Source organism: Rutilus rutilus (assembly GCF_951802725.1).
Source record: "Rutilus rutilus genome assembly, chromosome: 11".
Taxonomy (NCBI): domain Eukaryota; kingdom Metazoa; phylum Chordata; class Actinopteri; order Cypriniformes; family Leuciscidae; genus Rutilus; species Rutilus rutilus.
Window position 1 is genome coordinate 39,686,031 of NC_140216.1, and position 23,575 is coordinate 39,709,605.

Here is a 23,575-nt window from a genome sequence, read left to right on the forward strand (position 1 = left end):
AGCTTCATAATATTAAACACAATCTCACTGTACTCTAATACAGCTCTAATAAGACAATAGTGTCATCATTCACACAGTTCAGTTCAGCTCAATGACTTCAACGAGTGGCCAGAATGTGGAGAACAACATAAAGGCATGAGATGCAATAGGATCTTACTCAAGAACTGAAGAGCTACAGCATTTAGGGCCTTAGAAGAAATCAGCACCATTTTATTTTATTTTTTTCAATGTTTAATAAGTAAATGCAGAATGGAGCAAATACCTCTGCTGCATTTCGGACCAGCTATTCATATGACTTGTGTGCTATATTCACACATATACAAGTCTTCTACAGTCACATGACAGGTTAATGCGAGGAACAAACTGAAACTGAATTCAAACTGCACATATTCAAAGTTGGTACAAATTTGTTTGCCCCCCCACCCCACCCCACCAACCCACACACCCACCCACACACCCACCCACACACACACACACACACACACACACACACACACACTCCTTTTTCCCGTTCACAATAGAACCAGCAGGAACACGACTTAAAAAGGCAAACAGAGTCAGATTTGATTTCATGTTGATTTAAAGCAGTTTGAACAAGTGTGTTAACAACACTCAGCTTCTGTGTGGTCTATGAAAACACAATAACATTCATCTCACAAATAATCCATGATTTTATGACAGTTTTTAAACAAAGTTACTCAACAATTATACACTGTGTAAAAACCTGTTATAAACGTCACTTTCAGATTCCTGAACTTGGATATTTTTGGTGTGCTGAAGAATTAAACCCTCATTAACTGATAATCAACATTCATCTAAATTAATCAGACTCTCTCCTAGGTTTCTGCTTAATGTGTGTAAAACGCTTTACCTGAGAGTGTCAAGTACAGCAGAATTAATATTTCATCTGATTAATGCAGATTATCTTTGGTTATTTCATATCCATGTTTTAACAAACGCTCTGCTGGATTTGATCAGAAACAGACACACATGAAGCTGATCATATTTTACGAGCTCTGCGCAGATTTAGTGTTTGATTAGTAAAAGATGCATCAAAGAAAAAACTCTCAAGACTTTTTTTTTATTATTATTCTTGACAAAAAAACTGTAAAACTTCTTATTCTTGTATATTTTTTTGTTGTTGTTGAAAGAATATTTGATCTCCTTTGGCTATCGGACACATGCTGTATTCATATTAGCTGAGATAACTGCCAGATATCAGTCAAACCTAAACATCATGTTGTCTAATACATGAACACACACTCACAGTTACTCAAGACTAGCGCACACTGAATACAACACATTATGCATCAAAAACAACTTGCATTGCATTCAAGCTCTCTACATTTGATTCCTGGCAATCAAACCACATGGATTGCCAACATATCAAATCTAGTGAGTTGCCTAGTTATTTTCTATCTAACATGTGATGCTGTACATCTAGTCTCACAGTTAAAAGACTCATTTATTTATTACAGTTTTTCTCGATTGCTTAAACACTATAACCAGGCTTTTGAACTAAAATTTCAAAACCATTATGCCATTTATCAAAAGGCACACCCATTTCCCTAAACTATAAACACTATTCCCTGTTTAGACACATGAGTCAGATTTGTTGAACTGTCACTGCAAAAATAAGGAGGAGGAGGAAGGGCAAGGGCAAGAAGACAAGCAGTCTCAGATGAAATTCAAGCCACTCTAGTTGCCCATGTCTTTGTCAATGGTATGACTAGTAGGGAGGCTGGGCTACGAGTAAGGTCAAATTTAAGTCGCTTTACCGTCGCCTCGAGAACCTTCAGGGAGGTGTGGTGGCAAACAAAATTATATCACTGAATAAAAGACAAACATTTACAATAGTCTTTGATGAGGTGTATTTTCTTGAAAGAAAAGGCCAGCAGTCGTACAGTCACACAGAGTGTGACGGTGAAGGGAGGGCATCCTTCCTCTTTTATAGTCTTGACTCCCAGAATTTGATCTTTCTAGGCAAATGATGGTATTTCAACCATATGGGGAACATTCTTAGACGTGTTCATCATACTGTCTCCTTGAGTGGAGGCCCTCCTGTCACAACCAACACTCTCTGCACAAGCAACATAACTTACCAGTTTTGCAAATGTTGTTTTGAAATTATTGCACCAGTGTGTTAGACTATGTTGTAGTGTGTGTGATTTTGAGGGCTTGTGTGTCCTGTCTGAGGGCAAAGTTTGGTTTTTCAGCAAGAGTGAATGGTTTTGAGTCTAGAGCTTCATTTTGACCTGAAAATAGGATGTTTGGGGAATTGGGTGAGACGTTATGGATTTGTGTTTACTGTTTTGAGAATACAAGGCGTAGTTTCAAGAAATGTGTTTAAGCAATCGAGAAAAACTGTAATATTGCATATTTAACACATGTTGTCCAAAGAGGCACATATACAGTAGCATCTGTCAGACACTTCAGAGTCTTACACGCCATAAAGCATCTGGACATTTGATCAGCACATGTTCCCTGGGAATCAAACCCGTGACCTGATAATGATTAGTCCAATTACAGGAACACTAGGAACGCCGGGAATATCTGTATCTCTATAGTGTTCCTGTAGCTCAGCCAATCATGACACAGCATAATGAAGTTAGTATTACAAACACACACAAAGTCCCCTGACAGGATTTAAAACACACAATAATAAAGTAAATATTACAAACACACACAAAGTCCCCTGACAGGATTTAAAACACATAATAATAAAGTAAATATTACAAACACACACAAAGTCCCCTGACAGGATTTAAAACACACAATAATAAAGTAAATATTACAAACACACACAAAGTCCCCTGACAGGATTTAAAACACATAATATTAATAAAGTAAATATTACAAACACACACAAAGTCCCCTGACAGGATTTAAAACACACAATAATAAAGTAAATATTACAAACACACACAAAGTCCCCTGACAGGATTTAAAACACATAATATTAATAAAGTAAATATTACAAACACACACAAAGTCTCCTGACAGGATTTTAAACACATAATATTAATAAAGTAAATATTACAAACACACACAAAGTCTCCTGACAGGATTTATCTTTTGAAAGAAAGGATCTTGGTCGTTACACAAATTCAGCCTGAAGAGTTTAACCATGACCGCTGAAAGTTACATAATCACAATAATAACTCTTACAGTAAATGATGTATTACACTAGTAACCAGAGAAGAGAGGTTGATCATAATAATTCAGGAAATGCCTGTAAAATAACAGTGTTTACGCTTTATTTAAATTAGGATATTTTACTTTAATTTCAAGGTTTTTGTCTGGCAGTCATTTGATAGGTTTATCATTTAACTGTTTTGTTACTGTTTAAACTTTTTTTGCGTGTGTAAGTTTACGTTTGTTATTTAAGAAAACAGAAGAAATAGTGAATCAAAAATACAGTAATTTTTCTGCATTAAAATGTAAATTACTGTAATTTCTCATTTGTCATAATTTGTTTGTAATTTTTACAGTTTTGAGTACAATTTAAAATAATTAAAAAATCTGTTATTTTCTGTAAAATTAGTTTTTTTTACAGTGTAGGATTATGCCTTTCCAATCTCCTAGACCACTGTACAAACATTGCAAAATCAACATTTTATGATTTATGCTTTTTTTTTTTTAGAACAAAAACATTCTATACATAATATATACACTAACTACATATACACGATAATTGTAAGGAATTATATACAAAATACATATATAAAAACAATCTAGGCGATCTGGGAATAGATCTGCGGAGTTCCTGATCCTTCTTGGGCCGGTCAACCTCCTTCTTAGTTTCATCATTTCGTATCTGATTCCCCCTCCTGAAACAACAACAGAGAATCATGATACATGTAACACATATAATATGTTCTCGATCCTTTGAAATATTCAAGAAACTGTCAAATGTAAAATATCTGATACCTATTTTAATCTAAACATAAAGGAACACAATAAAAAGTGACCGTCATGATTAAGTATTCGTACTAAAACTAAAAGTTGTCACCAATTAGAAATGGATGAATGAACAAAAATTAAAGCCTTAAACTACATTTCTTGCCGAACATAAGAATACTGTATTTTCAGAATCAACCAAATTGAAAACCGTTTAATTTCTCTTGGTTTATTTTCTATCGGGGCGCGGATACAGTCAAACTATCCAGCTCAAAAAATATCTTTAAGACAAGAATATTTAAAAACAACAGATTTAAAACTGTAACAATCATGTTGAATATGTTGAACTCACCGTTTGACACTTTCTTTTTGTTGATCCACCAACAAATGAGAACTAGAAGTAGAAGAAGAAATGCTGCCGCTCCTCCTGTTATATAAAGCCAGAAACGTTCTGTTTCACAGTCAAAACATCCTCCATCTGCAGAGTGAAGAATATATACAGTATAATTATATATAACCAGAAACATTATGAATGCTTATCACCTGTTGAACTGAATCGAGGCACTTCAACTGTATTTGTTTGTGACCAGAAACATGAATCTATTTCAGCATCATCATGTTCTCCTGATACAATATGACTGATGCAGAAGCACCATTACTGTATAAAGATCATTCATATTCACTCAAGACTGTATTTATGATCATATTTACCCCAGTTTACTGTAACTGGTTCTGTCAGACTGCTGTGAGTGATCAGACAGTCGTAAGATCCTTCATGGTTTCTGTTGATCTTCACACTGATTCTCATCTGAAAGGTTTCATCATCATTTGGTCTGATTCCAGAAGATGTTTGATCCTCAAGATTAATTCTGTTCAATCTAATGTTCATCTGAACATCTCTGGGGTAGAAACCAGTGGCCAGACAGACCAGAACCAGTTTACTTTCATCATCAGGAGATTTACTCACAGAGACATGAACATCTGGAGAACCTGGAGTAGAAAGAAGAATAAAACCATTATGAAACTGATTCTGTCTCAAAGGTTTCTGTGTGGTGAAAAAAAATTATATTCATAATTCTAGCAATAAAATTCATCATTATAAATTCATCTTTTGTGTTCCACATAAGGGAACCAACAAGGGTAACAAAATGATGACAAGGTGAATTAGCCTTTTAACCAAAGGGTTCTGTTCTGAACATTAACTGATAAACAAGTTGACGACTGACTCCTGTAGACCAGATGAACATGATCTGCATCAAGAACATTTCCTTAAGGATCTTCAACTCATATAGACAAACACACACACACACACACACACACACACACAGGAGATAAATAAACTGATCAGAACTTACTCTTATTTGTGTTGTGAAACGTTGAGATCCAGTCAGTGCAGGTCTTGAGGAAATACTGCAGGAACTGGTTTCGTCCAGTGTGACGATCCCATTTCTTTTTGGTTTCTTTGGCTTTGGGGTTTTTATCAATCCACTGCATAGTGTCATAATTAAAGGATATAAGATCTTCTCCATCAAATCCATATTCATCAAACACAGTCAGATTCACTGATCCATCAGGAAGTTTCTCCAGTTCACAGCCAATTATTCTCTGAAGAACATGATCTACAATCACAGATCAACACTCATGAGAAACTCTCAGTAAATATAATGTCTGATAATTAATAAGAGTAAAGCATGAATCTCACCAGAACACTGTGAGTCTGTGCAGTTTGACAGAGTCCTGATCTGATGTAGGAACCAGTCTCTAGAATCAGGAGGATCTTCAGGAGCTTCAGTCCAGTCTTTATTAGTCAGAATCCAGACTCGTTCTTCATTACTGAAGTGTTTGATCCGTCTGTCATCATAAACACACACAGCACTGAACTCTGGGAATGAGTCTGATTTGGTCAGGACTGTAAACTTGTAGTGGAGGAAGTGTTTCTCTGAGGAACATACAGTATAAAAAAACAAGCTATGAAAACATTGACAAATGGTGGATAAAACTAACTTAAAACCTGAAAACATTCAATACTATAAAGTATACTGTAAAACTGTATTTTATTTTATTTTACATTCTATTTTATACTATTCATAGTATGTTTCTGAGTGACTAAAATGTATAGGTCGCATTTAGTCTACTAAATCTAATAAACCGTGTTCTTACCTTGCAGCCCATCGCTAAATAAAGAGAGAAACAATACAAAAATAAGCAAAAACATTCTTATGTCTATATAGAACATTTAAAAAATAGAGTCAATCAACCATTTTCGTCCATTATATTTCAGACGAGCGTCTTGAACAGACTAAACACTGAAGTGAATGTTTATCTCGTCTCTTCCGGGTTGTATTGAGCGTCAGGTGTATCAGCTCACTGTCGCCCCTCACTGGCTGCTGGAGGAATCACACTTTCGTTTTCATTCCTGACGTCACGTGTTGAGGAAAAGTCCAGCCGTAAAAATAATTTAAATTCGTTGTTAACAGTATTATCTTTTTAAAACTACCTTAAAACACAGTTTTCACAGTTTTAACTGTTAACAAACAAAACATTATATCAAGGTCCAAACTGGACAATCCATCAAATGTATAAATAAATCTTACTCCATAAATAGTCCTAATGGATTCTGTGCCATAAGGTCTTCTTAAGTCATTTGACAAATTTATGTGCGGACTGAAATTTAATTTAATTATTACTGAAATTTGCACACAAAAAAAAAAAAAAAAAAAAAAAAAAAAACATGCATACAGAACTGGACACGCCTTTTCGCGAGTCTCATCCAATCAGAGTTGACCTCGTCAGACGGGCCTCCATCATGTGACACAAATACAAATGAGTGATACATTTGACTTCTGTTATTTTCACTTTTTAATTTAGTTTTATCATCACTATTGTGTGGATGGTGAAGTTTCTCTAAATATGCCATGTGATTGAAATTTAATTCATTTATGATCATGAATTAAGAGTTTAAAAAAGGTGAAAAATAGTCAAAATTGATTTCATGTTGATTTAAAAGCACTAAGAAGCAGCGAGTCAGATATTCAGCTTCAGTGTGTATATGGTCTATAAAAATACAAACACTTTCACTTCACAAATAATCAATACGTTTTATGTCACGGTGTGACAAATGAGAGGGCGGAACTAAAGTTCGCCGCAATTGTGTCCCCTCCGGTACAATAACAAGGACACACCACCCCCCGTGTAAATGTGTATCTGTTGCCTTGCCAACCGGGATGAGGAAATCGACATCAGGTGTGGGGAATTAATCTAGAGCCATGACGAAGCCATGTGGGCATTGAGAAGGATATAAAAAGCCAGTGAAGAGAGACTGTTGTGTGTACCTGATCAGGCTTCAGTGTATACGGCAGAGATGATGGCGATTATTGTAGGACTACAGTGGGTTGAGGAAGTAAAACCAGACAGAGTGGTGTGGTGTGGTGTGGTGTGGTGTGGTGTGGTGTGGTGTGGTGTGGTGTGGTGTGGTGTGGTGTGGTGTGGTGTGGTGTGGTGTGTTGTGTTGATTCTGTAGCAGCTCTATATAGTATTCAAAATATGAAATCTAATAGAGAAGATCTAATGCTAGAAATCCAACAAAGTTTATTTAGATTACAGAGACTACAGATAGATGTGAGATTCTGTTGGGTACCTGCTCATATAGGAATAAAAGGGAATGAGGGAGCAGATAAAATAGCAAAAAAATCAACCAGGACAAATGATACAATAAATATACCCCTTGGAAAAGGAGAGGCTAAAGCAATAATCAAAAAAGAAATGATGAAAAAATGGCAGGACAGGTGGGATGTGGATAAAAGTGGAAGGAAATATTACAGTTTGCAAAAATCTATTAATGCACAGGGGGTGAATAGAAGTAACAGAAGAGAGGAGAGTGTTTTAACCAGGCTAAGGTTTGATCACACAGGTTTAAATAAAACATTGTTTTTAATGGGTAAAAGTCAATCTGATGAATGTATAGAATGTAGATCCAAGGAAGATGTTGAACACGTATTATTGCATTGTAAGAAATATAGGGATGAGAGGATGAGATTAAATCAAAAGATAAATCAGGTAGGAAGAAAGTGGAATATTGAAGGTTTGTTAGGCACAACAGGAGATGGGGTGAAGGATGCACAGAAAGCAGTTGTACAATATTTGAAAAATATAGGAATATATAATAGGATTTAGGTAGTATCTAAATTTATTTATTTTTTTATTTTTTTTTCTAAATGATATAGTCATGATAATATTGTCTCATGTTACATACTCCTATACAGTAGGTGGCGGTATGCACCTTTATAGTCATGGTTGCAATCTGCCATAAAACGAAAAGAAGAAGACTGTTGTGTGGTTCTCCCCCGTGAGAAGTTGTTCTATTTGAGTGTTGCAGAGAATAATTGTGGTGTGCAAGGGAAAGTGTTGTTGGAGGGGACTCGAGGAGCGTGGAAGAGTTGTGAAAACACCCCGTTTGTTTGGAAGGGAGAGAGATAAGTAATCGACCATTGGATCTCTTACCTGCATGTTTCAACACTGAATTTAAGGTGGATTGGAGTGTTTTGATTGTGCTATTTAAACGTCACTGAGTGAATTACACTGATTCATGTCCGATCTCTTACCCTCTTCCCCCGTGTTGGAACGGTGATGTGAATCCTGTCTGTGGAGGAAAACCCCGAAACATCCTTTCTCAACATTGAAGCTCGTTGCTTGTGGCACGGAGACCCCTGGGTGAGTGCTGGCCTTATCTGCACTTATTGAAGTGGATTGCAGTGCTTAAATTGACGTTTCCCCCCTCACGTTGCATGTTTGGAGTGAAATTGCCGTGTGTGTGGAAGATTTATTCTCTTTTGCCGTGCACTCCCCACGTGCCATGCTGGTCTACTGTCAGTAACTGGAGCTTAATAATGTCGATCGGCCCCATCTGTTGAGGACTAGAAGGAACAGCATCCGTGAGTCAAACTAGCCTCTCTGTTTTGAAGTAGTGATTCTGACTGTCTTAGAAGAAGCTCTGTCCAGCCTGGTGACTTAAGTTCGCTACTTGCCTGTCAACCCACCTGTATGGTGAGAAGGTTCGCCCCCTTGCAACACACGTGAGACTGCACACTCTATCTGCAATCTTGATTCTGTTTGTCTTAGCAGGAGCTCCGCTCAGCCTGTTGACTTTGAGTCTGCTGCAGCCCTAAGCCCACCTGCACGGTGTGAAGTTATCTGTCCCCTGCAACACGTGAGAACTGTATACTGCTGTTGAAGTTGATTCTGTCTTAGAGAAGTTCTGCTCAGCCTGCGACTTTGAGTCTGCTACAGCCCCAAGCCCATCTGCATGGTGTGAAGTTATCTGTCCCCTGCAACACACGTGAGAACTATATACTGCTGTTGAAGTTGATCCTGTTTGTCCTAGAGAAGCTCCGCTCAGCCTGCAACTTTGAGTCTGCCGTAGCCCCATAGCCCACCTGTCTGGCGCGAAGTGGTCATCCCTCTGTATTACATGTGAGGACTGCATCCTCTGCTTGAAGTATTGACTCTGTCTGTCTGTCTGTCTTAGAAGAAGCTTTGCTCCGCCTGTTGGCTTCGAGTCTGCTGCAGCCTTATAGTCCACCTGTCTGAGGTAAAGTGTTCATCTCCCGGTAACACACGTGAAACCTGTATCCTCTGCTCCCAGTGTCGATACTGCCTGTTCAGAAGAAGGCCCGCTTAGCCTGTGGACTTCGAGTCTGCTGCAGCTCCAGAGCCCTGACCATCCCTGTGAACCCTGCATCAGTGCGGGAAGAGGAACAGCCCCGACCGCATACTCACCCGTGGAAACTCACCTGTCCCCCGAACCTTGCACCGGTGTGAGAAGAGGAAGAGCCCTGACCATCTACTCACTTGTGGAAACTCACCTGTCCATCGCATACCATTGTGAACCCTACATCGGCGTGGGAAGAGGAAAGGCCCCGACCGTCTACTCACCTGTGGAAATTCACCTGTTCGTCGTAGGTCCCTGTGAACCTTGCACCGGCGTGGGCCCCGGAGACTACTGCATTGCCTCGATTCCTAAGAAGAAAGGAAGATTTAGTTTAGGTTATTCAAATTACTTTTAACTTTAATAAAAAGTACTGTTATTCTTTTAAATTCTGTCTCCGTCTCGTCTCTGACACGCTCCTCAGGGTGGTCCTGGTTCAGGGGTGGGCGCAGTCCGGCTTGGCCCATCCCGACCTGTGACATTTATGACTTAATTTAAAGTTTTTAAACAAATTTAAACAATTTAAAAAAAGTTTTTTTTTTTTTTAATAAGTGTTGCTGATCGCTGAATTTGTATATATTGGTGTGCTGAAGAATTAGATCCTTCAACTCTTTAACAAAGTTCAATTGAATGAAATCTAAATGAATCAATATCAGTCTGATAAAGTCATGAGTGTAAAAGTCATCAGACGATATTTTTACAGTAGTTTATTAAACAGCTTCACCTGAGATTGTCAAATACAGCAGGATTAATATTAATATCTCCAGATAGTCAAAGATGCACAAACACTATTAAAGCTGTGACAGTTAAAGCATGAAGTGAACACACTGAATTACATAGACAGCATTTCTGGGCATCATAGTCTCAAAACCTACAGTTATTACATATTATTCTATCTAACATGATTTTCTATATGAGCTGAGAGAAATGTCTGATATGAAGATCTTCATAAGCATCATATTTCACCATATCCAGTACATAAACACTCAGACCCAAGACTCATTTATTAATGCACATTTAACACATGTTGTCCAAAGAGGCTTATTTACAGTACGCATCTGACAGACACTTTTACTAGCTTTACATCTGATCAACACATGTTCACTGGGAATCAAACCTGTGATCTTGTGCTTGCTAATAATCATGATTAGCAAAATAACAAGAACACTATAAGGACATCTTAATCTAATCTAATCATGATGCAAAATATACAAATATGCTTTTCCACACTCATAACATGTTTTACACAGACTCAAAACTAGAAAGAAAGAAAGAAAACGAGTGATCTGACAGTATTTAAAAACGTCATTTGAAAGGAAGGACTTTGATTCCAGCGGAGGATCATTACATAAAATCAGACTTTAACCGTAACTGCTAAACGTTTGTATAAAATTTCCCAGTGCTGAAAATATTATAACTCATGCACCGCATAATAATCTCACTTCCCTTTAGCCCGTCTTTGCCATAGTATTAAAAGTCTCATTTTATCATCTTTGGGTTTCTTGGTAGGATGTATGATAATTCTGCCTGGTTACAGCTGAATGTAAAGGCCAGAATTAGTATTTTAGTTTAGCATATTATCTAATAGCAATAAGTATTAGATGTAATACTAATTATTGATTAGTTTTTCCCCACATTATGATTTACTACAAGGTAAAATAATGAGATAAAAAAAAATGCCTTGGCTTTGCAATTTATAATACTCTTAGTTCTTAAAGGTGATGAGTTTGAGTTTTATGTTAAATCTGTTAATAATTCACTGTTAGTTTGGCTTCTGTTGAGTGTAACACTGTGACACTGATCTGTGTTTAACTGGTTTGAACAAGCGTTTCAAATGTGTTTTCTGTTTCACTTTTGATCAGATCACAGAAAACAGAAGCTTTTTAAACTCTCAGATGTTTCACTAAAACACCAATTCACAATTCACTGTCCATTTGACTGGATATAAATTTAATGTAAAACATTATCATGTGATCTCGACCCTTTGAAATGTTTCAAGAGACTCTCAAATGTGAAATGTGTCATATTTCTACCGCACATAAAGAACATAAACAGGAACTGTTATATTGTTAATGAATCAGAGCTGAAAAACACAGAAAACAAACAGCCTTTTTTGCAGAACTAAACTGGATACTGAGAATGCAGTGTGTGTATTCAGAATGAACGAACATGAAAAACATTTCATTAATGTCTGTAAACCTGTTCACGTCTCAGTGTCTGTGGATCCATCAGTATTGAGCTCATGATCGAATCTCATCAGCTGAACTGGCCATCTGTATCTGATCACTCACTGCGCCGTAAGAGGAAGATTTTCTCACCTGACCTAAAGATACAGTATAACGTAAATAACAATATTATAAATAACTTTACCTTAGTCTGTCGTCAAATGAAATCTGAATCATGAAAAAAAATCACCGTTCACATATTTCTACCGTCATATCCTGCCAACTGTCCATACATTTCACAATGTCTTTAAACAATGATATATAACCAAACCAAAGATTTAAAGCTACAATGATCATGCAGAATATTTATAACTCACCATTTCTTCTTTTCCTTTTGAAGATGAAGTAACCGAGCGAAGTAAACGCAGCGAGAACTAGAAGTAGAACTGCAACTCCTGCTGTAACAATCCTTGTGTCTGTTTCACAGTCAATACAAGTTATGTCTGCAGAGTGAAAATAAAAATAATTAAAAACAAACTAATATTTTTTTTTTTAATAAATGTTTTATATCATCATCACACACTATTGAACTGAGTTGAGGCACTTTAATTATTTGTGGCCGGCAGCATTAATCCATATCAGCATTATCATGTCCTGTTACAACACTGTAAAAAAATTCTTGTAATTTTTACGGTAAAAGACAGAAAGTTTCCTCAATGAATAACTGTGATAGATTTTACAGTAAAATACCGTAAGTTTTTAACCTTAGTTTTTTTCTAATCAGTTGTGTACATTAGGTTTTTATGTTACATTTAATGTTGTTAAAATAATGTTTATTGCATGGAAAAGCTGCTTATGATGAACTTTGATTCATCATGTGACTCATCTCCACTGTGATTGGTGGTTATCAGTGTATTACAATGATACAAAACAGATATTAGTTCAATAGGTCGGTTTTATTTCAGATAAGGACTTTTTTATTGTTATTTTACTGTAAATTTAATGTAAGTCTGTAAAACCTAAAATGGTGCTACCATGTTTTTTACAGTAAATTTCTGGCAACCACAGCTGCCGTTTATTTTACTGTAAATTTACACTGTGTGAGTGACTAAATTTATGATGGATCTTTACCCCAGTTTACTGTAACTGGTTCTGTCAGACTGCTGTGAGTGACCAGACAGTCGTAAGATCCTTCATGGTTTCTGTCGATCTTCACACTGATTCTCATCTGAAAGGTTCCATCATCATTTGGTCTGATTCCAGAAGATGTTTGATCCTCAAGATTAGTTCTGTTCAATCTAATGTTCATCTGAACATCTCTGGGGTAGAAACCAGTGGCCAGACAGACCAGAACCAGTTTACTTTCATTATCAGGAGATTTCCTCATAAAGACATGAACATCTGGTTTACCTGGAGCAGAAAATAATAATGCATTAAATTCTCTTCCAATGACAGTAGTTGTGTGGTGAACGCAGCATAAGCTCATTGTTTTGGTTTAGGAGGAACTGTGAAAGGTGTTTGTGGTGCTCAGTGACTGACATCTGTCTAATCTCATCCCTGTGTAGCAACAATGGCATCTGCTTTTCAGATTAAGTGAATCATGTGATGGCGAACACATCGTCTTTGTCCTTAGGAAGACAGCGCTGGTTAATTATTTCCCCACGGGGCAATGTGACTGGTATCCCCCGACTTTACAGCCTCGTGACATTCCACACACACACACACACAAACACCCTTTGTGTATAACTGAGAATAAGAGAAATATCTTTTATTTTATTTTATAATGTATGTACATTCCTATATGCATGTGTGATTAGTTTTACCTTATAATAGAGGTTTGGTTTTCTAATGTGTAGTTTTGAATTCTAAGTGTTTATCGAAAGAATGTTTCTCCCAATTTAGGGTCTCAAATAGAATCATGGTTTTGTAACCCTACCCCAGACCATAAAACTTTATGACCCAGGAAAAGGCAAACATTCCAAGCGAGTCACATCCCAAACGCACCACACACACACACAGATTTTTCATTGACTTTCCCACATAAGACATTACCAAAATGAAGAGGTGCCTTTTGTTATGACCATGTCATATTGGGGTGTCTATGATTTTGTCATGTGGTAATCACAACTTTAAATGTGTGTAATTCTGCATATCTCCTGTAACGTTGCATTTCTACAACCTTCATGTGATGCGTTTGATATCTCTGAAATTCTCTCAATCTAACAGAGTCGAATTCCAATAGCAGAATGCAGTAATATACATTGTTTACACACTTCATATTTCTGGAACCGAAAGGCTTAAGTCAATCGACACTGTAACCCGAGCCAGGAGACTGTTCCAGACGAACAAAGGGATCTTCCCGCTAGGAAAAATCTCGACATCTGATTCGTCCTCCACGAAGAAGGGGACGGTACTTGGGACACTGATAAAAGTCCAAACCTTCAGTTTCCTCTCTCTCTTCTCTCATCGATGGCTCTCTTCTCTCATCGATCGCTCTGACCTCCTCCTCTTCTCCCCGGCTTCAAGAAACATCTAAAAAGGCTCAGGCCTTCTCCTCGGACCAACACATGTTCGAGTCGTAGCTGCCGTTCTTTGCAACTAAGCTCATACGTGCCTTTCCCCTCCAAAAGGGAAACGATCTGAACTTTCTCGGTAACGTTACATTCAGTGAGCCTTTCAAGCTTCCCGCGACACCAGAAGACGCAGCAGAAACAGGAGACCGTCCGCGCTTCCTTCCTGTCTCACCCGAACAGAGAACAGACTTGCAAGTATCTTTTGATCTCTAACAGCTGATTCCTGGTGTCTAGCTCATAGGTCTGTGAATTAAGTTACCCTCTATCTCTTATCTCTTTATTTCTTTCTTGCTTTCTTTCTTTCATTTCATTTTATTCTGATCACATATTTTCTTGTTTGTTTAAATGTTTGTTTGTTTTATTGTTTGCATTTTACGTACGTTTATATCTGTAGGTTATAATCTCTAGCGTGTGCCATTTTATTAATAAACCCATTTATACTTTTAACTGTCTCTGTGTTTGAAAACCCACTTTTTATGAAGTCCATGAAATTAAAAGATCTATAAAGCTACAGGCTCTATATTATAAAACTACTTTGAGTAGTTTTAATTTATAAACCCAAAGAGGTTTTATCTTCGTGGCCAGAAGATAAACTTTCTTGGAGTTTTGTAAACAGGAATACTTCTTCTTAACTGTGATAGTCTTACATTTATTCGCGGGACAAATAACGGATGACGAGACCAGTTACAGAACGAGGCATTTCCTATAATTGATAAAGTAAATGCATATGCGATTTATGAATTATGACCATGAGTTATGATTATTAATATTTCTAAAATTCCCTATATCCTTGAGCTAATTCGCATTGACCCAGAGAGGCATTTACGTTACACCTGTTTGGATCAATACCGACCTATTGAAGCTGGACTATGACATCACAGTTTTCTCCAGAGTGGCTATAGTAAATTAATAACTTTTTTAAAGCAAAAATTAACCATCACTGAACTTACTTAAGCTGGACTGTGATGCTATTTTCTTCTAGAAACAAACTTTGTTGCATTATTTTCCTGCTATCTCTGTAAAGCAGTTTTGAAACAATCTGCATTGTAAAAAGCGCTATGTAAATAAAGGGGACTTGACTGTGTTTTATGTTTGGAAGCGTGTTTCCGCCACAGAATAATAAAAATAAAAAAGTAACTGCAACTTTTTATCTCACAATTCTGACTTTTTACCTCAGAATTGCGTGGAATAAAGTCGCAATTGCGTGTTATAAAGTCAGAATTGTGATAGCCTATATAAAGTCGCAGGGACATAAACTTGTAATTATGAGGAAAAAATCAAATCTCGCAATTCTGACTTTACATCTCGCACACACACGCGCGCGTGTTTACTTAGCTAATAGACATAGTAATGGTTTTTGCATTTTTACATTTAAAAAAATCTTTAATTACTTTATTTTTATACCAGATTTACAGATGAGGACGTACTTAAAGGGATAGTTCGGCCAAAAATGAAATTAAACCCATGATTTACTCACCCTCAAGCCGTTCGAGATGCATATATCAATCGTTTTTCAGACGAACACATTTTCAGCTATTTTAGAAAATGTTTTAGATCTTTCAGTGGTTATAATGTCAAGTTACATTATACTCCCCCACCCCCCCACACCCCCCTACACACACACACACTCACTCACAAACAAAGTGGCTTAATAAAGTGATCTGATTAAAACTTACTCTTGTTTGTGTTGTTAAACGTTGAGATCCAGTCAGTGCAGGTCTTGAGGAAATACTGCAGGAACTGGTTGTGTTCTGTTTGACGATCCCATTTCTCTTTAGTTTCTTTGGCTTTGGGGTTTTTATCAATCCACTGCATAGTGTCATAATTAAAGGATATAAAATCCTCTCCATCAAACCCATATTCATTAAAGACAGTCAGATTCACTGATCCATCAGGAAGTTTCTCCAGTTCACAGCCAATTATTCTCTGAAGAACATGATCTACAATCACAGAACAACACTCATGAGAAACTCACAGTAAATATAATGTCTGATAATTAATAAGAGTAAAGCATGAATCTCACCAGAACACAGTGAGTCTGTGCAGTTTGACAGTTTGTACATCAGATATTTGTACCAGTCTCTATAATCATCTGATTCTGCAGAAGCTTTAGTCGAGTCATCTATAGTCAGAATCTTGCTTGTCCAGGCTTCAGCTTCGTTACAGTAATGAGAGATCTTTCCATCATCACACAGACCCAGAGAACTGAAAATAAACGAGTGTGCTTCAGTCATGGATGTAATCATGTAGTGGAGATGGTGTCTCTCTGAGGAAAACAACAATAAAAACACTTTACTGGGGCAACAATTCTTATCAATAGGGTGCAATAAATATATTGACTGTACTAATTTAATTAAATTACAGATATTGGATAAGCTAAGTGCACTAAACCATATTGCAATTTTGGTTCTAGTTCAATCGACAGATGCTTTGCCAAAGCAGTGGTGCAAAACACAATGTTAGAGACCTTTTATGTTATTAAAGTGTAAATATATTTCCGGGTCATAATTAAACTGCTAGAGTATGTAATAAATGGAAAAGTTATTTTTCAGCACTGTGACATGACAGTGTCAGTTTTGGCCCAGTACAGTCTCAGGATCATCAATAATCTCAGACATCTAACAGATGTTCCTGCACTCAGAATGAGCTCAGAGAGATTGCTGGTGCCTATCAATCTAAAATCAATTCTGTAACAGACCAGCAAATAGCGCTTAGAAAATAATTGACTACTTGACTTTTCACGAAACCCAAACTTGCTGAAAAAATCTTTCGAAGCGTCTCATTACAAAATCTATGGAAGCTTGTTTTCGCCACAGAATAAAAAATAAAAAAGGTAATTGCGATTTTTTTATCTCACAGTTCTGACTTTTTTTCTCAGAATTGCGTGATATAAAGTCGCAATTGTGTGTTATAAAGTCAGAATTGTGATAGGCTATAGTCGCTGGGATATACACTTGCAATTTACGGGGGAAAAGTCAGAATTCCGAGTTTTTTTCTCGCAATTGCGACTTTATATCACACAATTCTGACTTCAAATCTCACAATTCTGACTTCAAATCTCACAATTCTGACTTTATATCCCAATTCTGACTTGAGGCTATATCTCGAAACTGCAACGTTAGCCTTGGCCTATATTACGCAATATCTCATCTCATTATTCTGACTTTATAACACGCGTAACTGGTGCCCGCTCCCAAAGGCACTCGAAACTGAAAGCACGTGAGATGGAGTTTTACTTCATTTATGTGGACAGAGTCGCTCAGAGACGCGGGAAACACCTGATCATGAGCTGATCTCGTGAGGAAAGTGCGTGGAACAGATGCTGACTCCTCAATAAAACACAAAAAGCCTGTTTGCGCTTTCGATTAGTTCGTTTGACATACTTTAACAGAGCAACGGCATAAAACATAATGTTAGAGACATGTAATGTTGTTATGAGAAATCTAAAATATTTTCAGTTTATTAATGAATGAGAAATAAATATATTAAATAAGCAAACTCGAAAGGTTTAGTTTAAACATTTGTAGATAACCGCGTCTCTGCTGGGGATCAGAAGAAACACAAATGAACTGTTCTTACCTTGAAGCGCATCACTCAGACTAGAGTGAGAAATAAACCAGACTATCGCTACCTCTATAAAGAAAATGTTTTTAAAGGAGAGCGCGTGAAACATGTTTGCCATTCAATGCCAGCGCGCGTCACTGCATCAGTGTGTTTCACTGCTGAAATCTGGAAGTGTCTCTGAATGTCAGCGCTTTACCTCTGCAGAAAGATCTTTACTGGTCGTGAAAGTTGGGCATAAGGCGGAGTGTATTAACACTATTGGCCAACAGATTAAAGGGAAGTGATCAATCCAACAGGATTTGTAACTTGTAGGCTAGTCATGATATTAAAAATACTACATTTGAACTTCATTTAATTAGGATTGTATGGTCTTTTCCCGTTGCAATGATAACAAAAACATGTAAGTGAATGAATGAATGAATGAATTAATGAATTAATGAATTATTTAATTCCTTCACGATGTATTAGCAGAAGGTAAAAAAAAAAAAAAAAAAAAAAAAACTTTATATTTCTTTAAGTGCCATTAAGCAGTTCAGAAAACACTATTTTATCCAATAACACATTTATTTATTTGTCAAGGGCGCTCACAAGTCATTTTCCCAATTAATAAATAGTCCTTAATTAAAATAAAAAGAAGAAACCCCACAATTAATGAACGAATTAATTGTTTCATTCATTCACGAGAAGGTTAAAAAACAATCCTTTATATTTACCATCTCTTCTGGGTGTTTTGAGTGATTGCTGCCTCTAACTGGCTGAGGATGAAATCACACCTTCGTCTTCATTACTGCACTAGGATAAACCCTTAAAAAAGTTACGCAATTGAATTGAACAATCCATAATCAAGTATTCAATTAAAACAGGTCAAGATTATTCGATTCTATTTGATGGGATTTTAATAGTTGAAATGCAGGTCATGCATGTGGGAAAACTACAGCCGTAGAAACGTAAATCTATTGTCAATTTAGCTTCAATATTTCTGTAGGAATATATTTGATGAATCTGAGGAATCTGGTGCGCTGTCCTATTTAATTCAAAGAAAGACAGGTAGGTGGCGCTATATACACACTTTTCACACTCTCTTTAGTGATATGCATAAACATGAACATTAAAAATCATTTCATAGTGATGTCAAGATCAAGATTGCATGTCAAGATCCAGTTTAATCTCAGTTTATTATAAGAAAACATTTGCTTTATGCTTTCTGTTTCTTACAGGTTTATATTATCCAGTATCATATCAGAATTAATTTATTGATCCTCTAAGGACCTACAGTTCTTGGACTGACAACATATATTCATTTTTGACTCTTCATGTGTAAAATAAATTTGTATTGTTGTTCAAAAACGAATATGAACTTGTCTTTTCATCATCTGAGGTTGTGAAAACATATTTATTTATTTATTAGATGTCCTTTTATGCATAGAAATGTCCTAAATTACAATATTTGGGATAAATACTGCAAGTAGTTTATGGAAAAAAATAATAATGTTCATTTTTACTCAAAAAACATATAAAAGGTAAAAGCGGATAATTTTGCAGTGGTCTCTTAATATGCATTTCAGTCTCCTATAGACCAAACATCAAACCTCAGCCTTTTTGTGTTTTGCACATTTTATTTAAAAATAAAAATACAATTCAGACACATATAGGCTACATTAAAATGATTAAAATATTGTAATCTCCTAGACCAAACATCACAAATCACACTGTTATCAGCCTTTTTGTGTTTTGAGCATTTTATTTAAAAAAAAAAAATCCATTCACACACGTATATTAGACACTCTATAAACATGAAATATTTTTGAGCAGCTCATAAAATATTCAGGAGACACTTTTATCCAAAACAGCTTAAAGTCAAACCACCTTCATTTATATTGCACATTTAAAAATATAAAAGCAGCTTTACAGTGATAATTACAGTAACAGAGATTGTTTTGGCTTTGCAGCAGCTCTAGAATAAACATGAGGAATACAACAAGCAATTCATATTAAAGAGGCAATATATGAAATACAAAACAGAAAGCTCTCAAACACTGTCTAATAATACAAGCCAAAACGATTCATCACTGTAAGAATGGAAACGGCCTAATACAACATTCTGTGCAAAATTCAAACGGGTCCGATACGTTTTCTGGATCTGCGGGACTTGATCACATGATCCCCTCTGTGTTTCGTGTCTCTGAACAGGAGCTGCGGTGGTTTGCATGACACTGTGAAACTAGACTTCATTCACCTCAATGGAAAGCTTATTTACACTTATTTACACTGTCTGAATCGTTCCCTATACTCAGTAAACAGGGGTCCTCCTAATTCTGTTAAACTGAAAATACGAAGTAAACTGTTTGCTAAAATATCCACAACTTCACATTATTTAAAGGGATACTTCACCGCTGGAAAAATGAATGTGTATTTAAATTGGGTCATTTATGTAGTAGAAATGTGAAATTATTTTAGAAGTTGGAGCCTTCTAGACTGAGAAATGCCAGAAAACGTATTTTTGGCTCATGTGGATGAAAGACAACAACTCCCAGAATGCACTTGCTTCGCTGCCCTGCGAGAACACTCCCAAAGCAACGCCCTACCGGTTACAGAGGGCAGTATCGGAAGAAATTATACAACTAGACTACTAGTACCCTGCGTCCCAATTCGCCTACTTATACTACACCCTAAAAGTATGGACTCTTTTTGTGAAGAAAAGGTACATAGTTTTGAGTGTGTAGCAAAACAATAGGCAATCTTTGGGACATACAGTACAACTTCATCATTTTAACGGACAGATCTGTCGCGTGCATCCTGTCACTGTAAACTGCCCTGTCAATCATCTTGTCACAGTTAAAATCCTCCATTCAATCTAATTTCATTTCCTACCATTTCGGAGAGAAATGCAGTTACACGTTCATCTGCCAGTGGGTCTTTCATGCGGAGACTCTCCTGTTTGCAATTTGACTATAATGATGGATTTAAAAGTTAATGGCTAAACGTATCTTTACAAAAGTTCACAATGCTGCTGCAGACGCAATATAATGTAGACAACATTGAATAAATACATTTTCATCAGATTAGATACTGATAATTAATCACTCAAACCCCTTTATCTAAACCCCTCTACATAACCACCGGTCTCGCGCGTCCTCCATGTCTGTAGTTTAACACTTTTCACTCGTGTTTGTAGTTCTAACCGAATCCTCATCCGACGCGCGATGGTTTGTGGGCAATATCAGCCGTTAGACTGCGCATCGATCTGCACTTCGGATTCTGACCGGAAATAGTAGATCATCTGTGTATCTTTGGAACACTCATTTCAACATACTAGCCTACGATTTTGGACTTACTTCTGTTTTTGAATACTATTTAGGACGGATAGTATGCGAATTGGGACGAGGGCGGGTTGAAAACATGGAACAGCTCCTTCTACTGGCTGTAGTCTCTCGCCTTTGGACAAAAAAGCCTCTGATGACGATAAATGTTATTATTTTTACTACTGGATCAAAAGAGAAAGCATTTTTCTCACATTCAAAAAACCTTTTGAAAAAGTTAGTGCAAATGTTTAGTGCAAATGTGATGTGCAAAATACTTCGGTAAACTTCAGTGTGTAATGTCACAGTAGTCAGTGTGTCCTGGATCATTTAAATCCACTGATGTTTCACTGTATCCACAGTCTTCATCTGCCTGAAACAACAACAACAGAGACAATATTGATACACATATTACAAATATTAAGCGTTCTTGATCCTTTGAAATGTTTCAAGAAACTGTCAAATGTGAAAAGTTTGAAGCATCATTTTTCTGGTACAATTAATTGTTCTTATTAAATTAGAGGTGACCCATAAACAGACATTAGAAACAACTGAAGGCAAAGAAAGAAAGAAAGAAAGAAAGAAAGAAAGAAAGAAAGAAAGAAAGAAAGAAAGAAAGAAAGAAAGAAAGAAAAAGAAAGAAATTTCTCTTCAGAATAAAATAAAATCAGAAACATTTAATTTCTAATCAGAGCCAATAAAACAGCAGTTCTCCATATTTTTAAAACAATATTTGAAGGACTTTTTAATTTAAAGGAATATATAAAAATCAAATACAAATACAAATAAATATCAAAACTATTATTTTAATTTCCATGATTTTTCCAGGTCTAGAAATCACACTTTTTTCTAAATGTACCCAATCACACATCGACTGCAGGTTTTGTGTTTGATTCTTTGGCCTGAATGATGATTCTCTGCACAAACACATACAGTAAATGTGATTGTGATGTAGATACCTGTGTGTGGAGAAGATGATCATTACTCTGTGTTTCTGGCACAATAGTATTCTCTCCTGTCATTGCTGTCTGACCTGGAAAAGATAAATCAGATTATACACAAACTTGAGCTTGAGGATAAACTGCCCATTCATTGTCTTTTAACACATTTACAACAATATAAGAAAGATAAGACATTTAAAGACACACTATGTCATTTTTGGCCACTAGAGGTCGTTTATTCAAAAGAAAGGCGTAGCTTGATGACGGTGTTACGTCCAGAGCCGTAACCCCTAATTTCCACCAACTGCGGAACGGCTGCGGATCCGCTCCGGAACAGCGGCGGAGTCAATAGGTTTCCATTAAAGTCAATGTGCCGGAGAGCTCCGCAGCAATTCAGCACTTATATCGCGCGATCATACGTGAATTTGCGAGATCTCGTGGGTCCTCGTGACTTCAGCTGTCAGTCATGGCCGCAGCCGTTCCGCAACAAATCCGGACCTAGTGGGTATTGAAGGACGGCACAGCACGGAGCCGACACGCAGTGGAGACGATCCGCAGCCGTTCCGCAGTTGGTGGAAATCCAGGGTTTGTTTGTGCAAAAGCTGTGCTCTATTCTCTCTCTCTCTTTATAGGAGAAATAGTTCCATCCTGATGCCAATAATCAATGCCCTGCTGTGATTGGATGATGGGAGGAAAGGAGAGTATTTAAACTGCATCATCATCTGGGCTGCATACGTTTTTTCAACGGAAACGGTGGTGCGTTGAACACCCTGTTCTGATGAAGCAAGAGTTGATACTACGGCAGCTGGGAAGGACATTCTCTGTGTTCTTTTTGAAGAATTGTCAGAGCCTGATGAAATCGGTATAAATATGTTTAATACTGCAGAATACGCTCGATGTGTCAGTCACTGCCCTGCCGTCCAGAATAAAAGAGAACATCCCAATCGAGTGAAGGGATTTGTGGAAACTGTGGTTCCTAATTATTGTGATCCAACATTTGCCTCGCATTTCAGGATCAAAAGACAAACATTTCAGGTGAAGGATAATCCACTTCTTACTCCGAGACTGTGTAATGATCTATATGACCTTATTATTTATATTGTGAGTATTAGGTTTATCATTATTGCTGATCACTCTTAAGACAAACATGTCTTTGAATATCTTTGTTGCGTATACTGAGCTACAGCGGACACATACACGACTTTACTTGGACCCATTGTGCGAGCTGTGTCTTTAACACCGTGTGGTTTATATTTCAGGTTTATACACACCCACCAAACAAGAGAAAACACATCTCAAACCCCGTTGCACCGGGTTGAGCTTGAACGTGTCCCAGAGCTGTGTTGGTGTTTGTGTTGGCTTGACTGTGTGCAACAGCTCTGATCTCATCTTAAACCCCACACTGATGTTGTGTTGAAGCAAGTAGCTG

The 23,575-nt window shown here is 36.9% G+C and overlaps 2 protein-coding genes across 2 annotated transcripts; both read right to left on the reverse strand.

The window, feature by feature from the left end:
• Positions 1–2,354: 2,354 nt before the first annotated feature.
• Positions 2,355–6,266, reverse strand: LOC311300261 (zinc-alpha-2-glycoprotein-like). The gene is made up of 6 exons (XM_084424434.1): positions 6,061–6,266; positions 5,603–5,839; positions 5,256–5,519; positions 4,612–4,890; positions 4,253–4,378; positions 2,355–3,830 (listed from the first exon to the last, which is right to left on the reverse strand). The coding sequence occupies exons 1-6, from the start codon at positions 6,134–6,136 to the stop codon at positions 3,640–3,642; spliced, it is 1,173 nt and encodes a 390-aa protein (XP_084280560.1). The 5' UTR covers positions 6,137–6,266; the 3' UTR covers positions 2,355–3,639.
• Positions 6,267–10,303: 4,037 nt separating this feature from the next.
• LOC311300263 (H-2 class I histocompatibility antigen, alpha chain-like) lies at positions 10,304–18,073 on the reverse strand. The gene is made up of 6 exons (XM_084424436.1): positions 17,922–18,073; positions 16,366–16,608; positions 16,019–16,282; positions 12,901–13,179; positions 12,147–12,272; positions 10,304–11,927 (listed from the first exon to the last, which is right to left on the reverse strand). The coding sequence occupies exons 1-6, from the start codon at positions 18,022–18,024 to the stop codon at positions 11,845–11,847; spliced, it is 1,098 nt and encodes a 365-aa protein (XP_084280562.1). The 5' UTR covers positions 18,025–18,073; the 3' UTR covers positions 10,304–11,844.
• Positions 18,074–23,575: the final 5,502 nt, after the last annotated feature.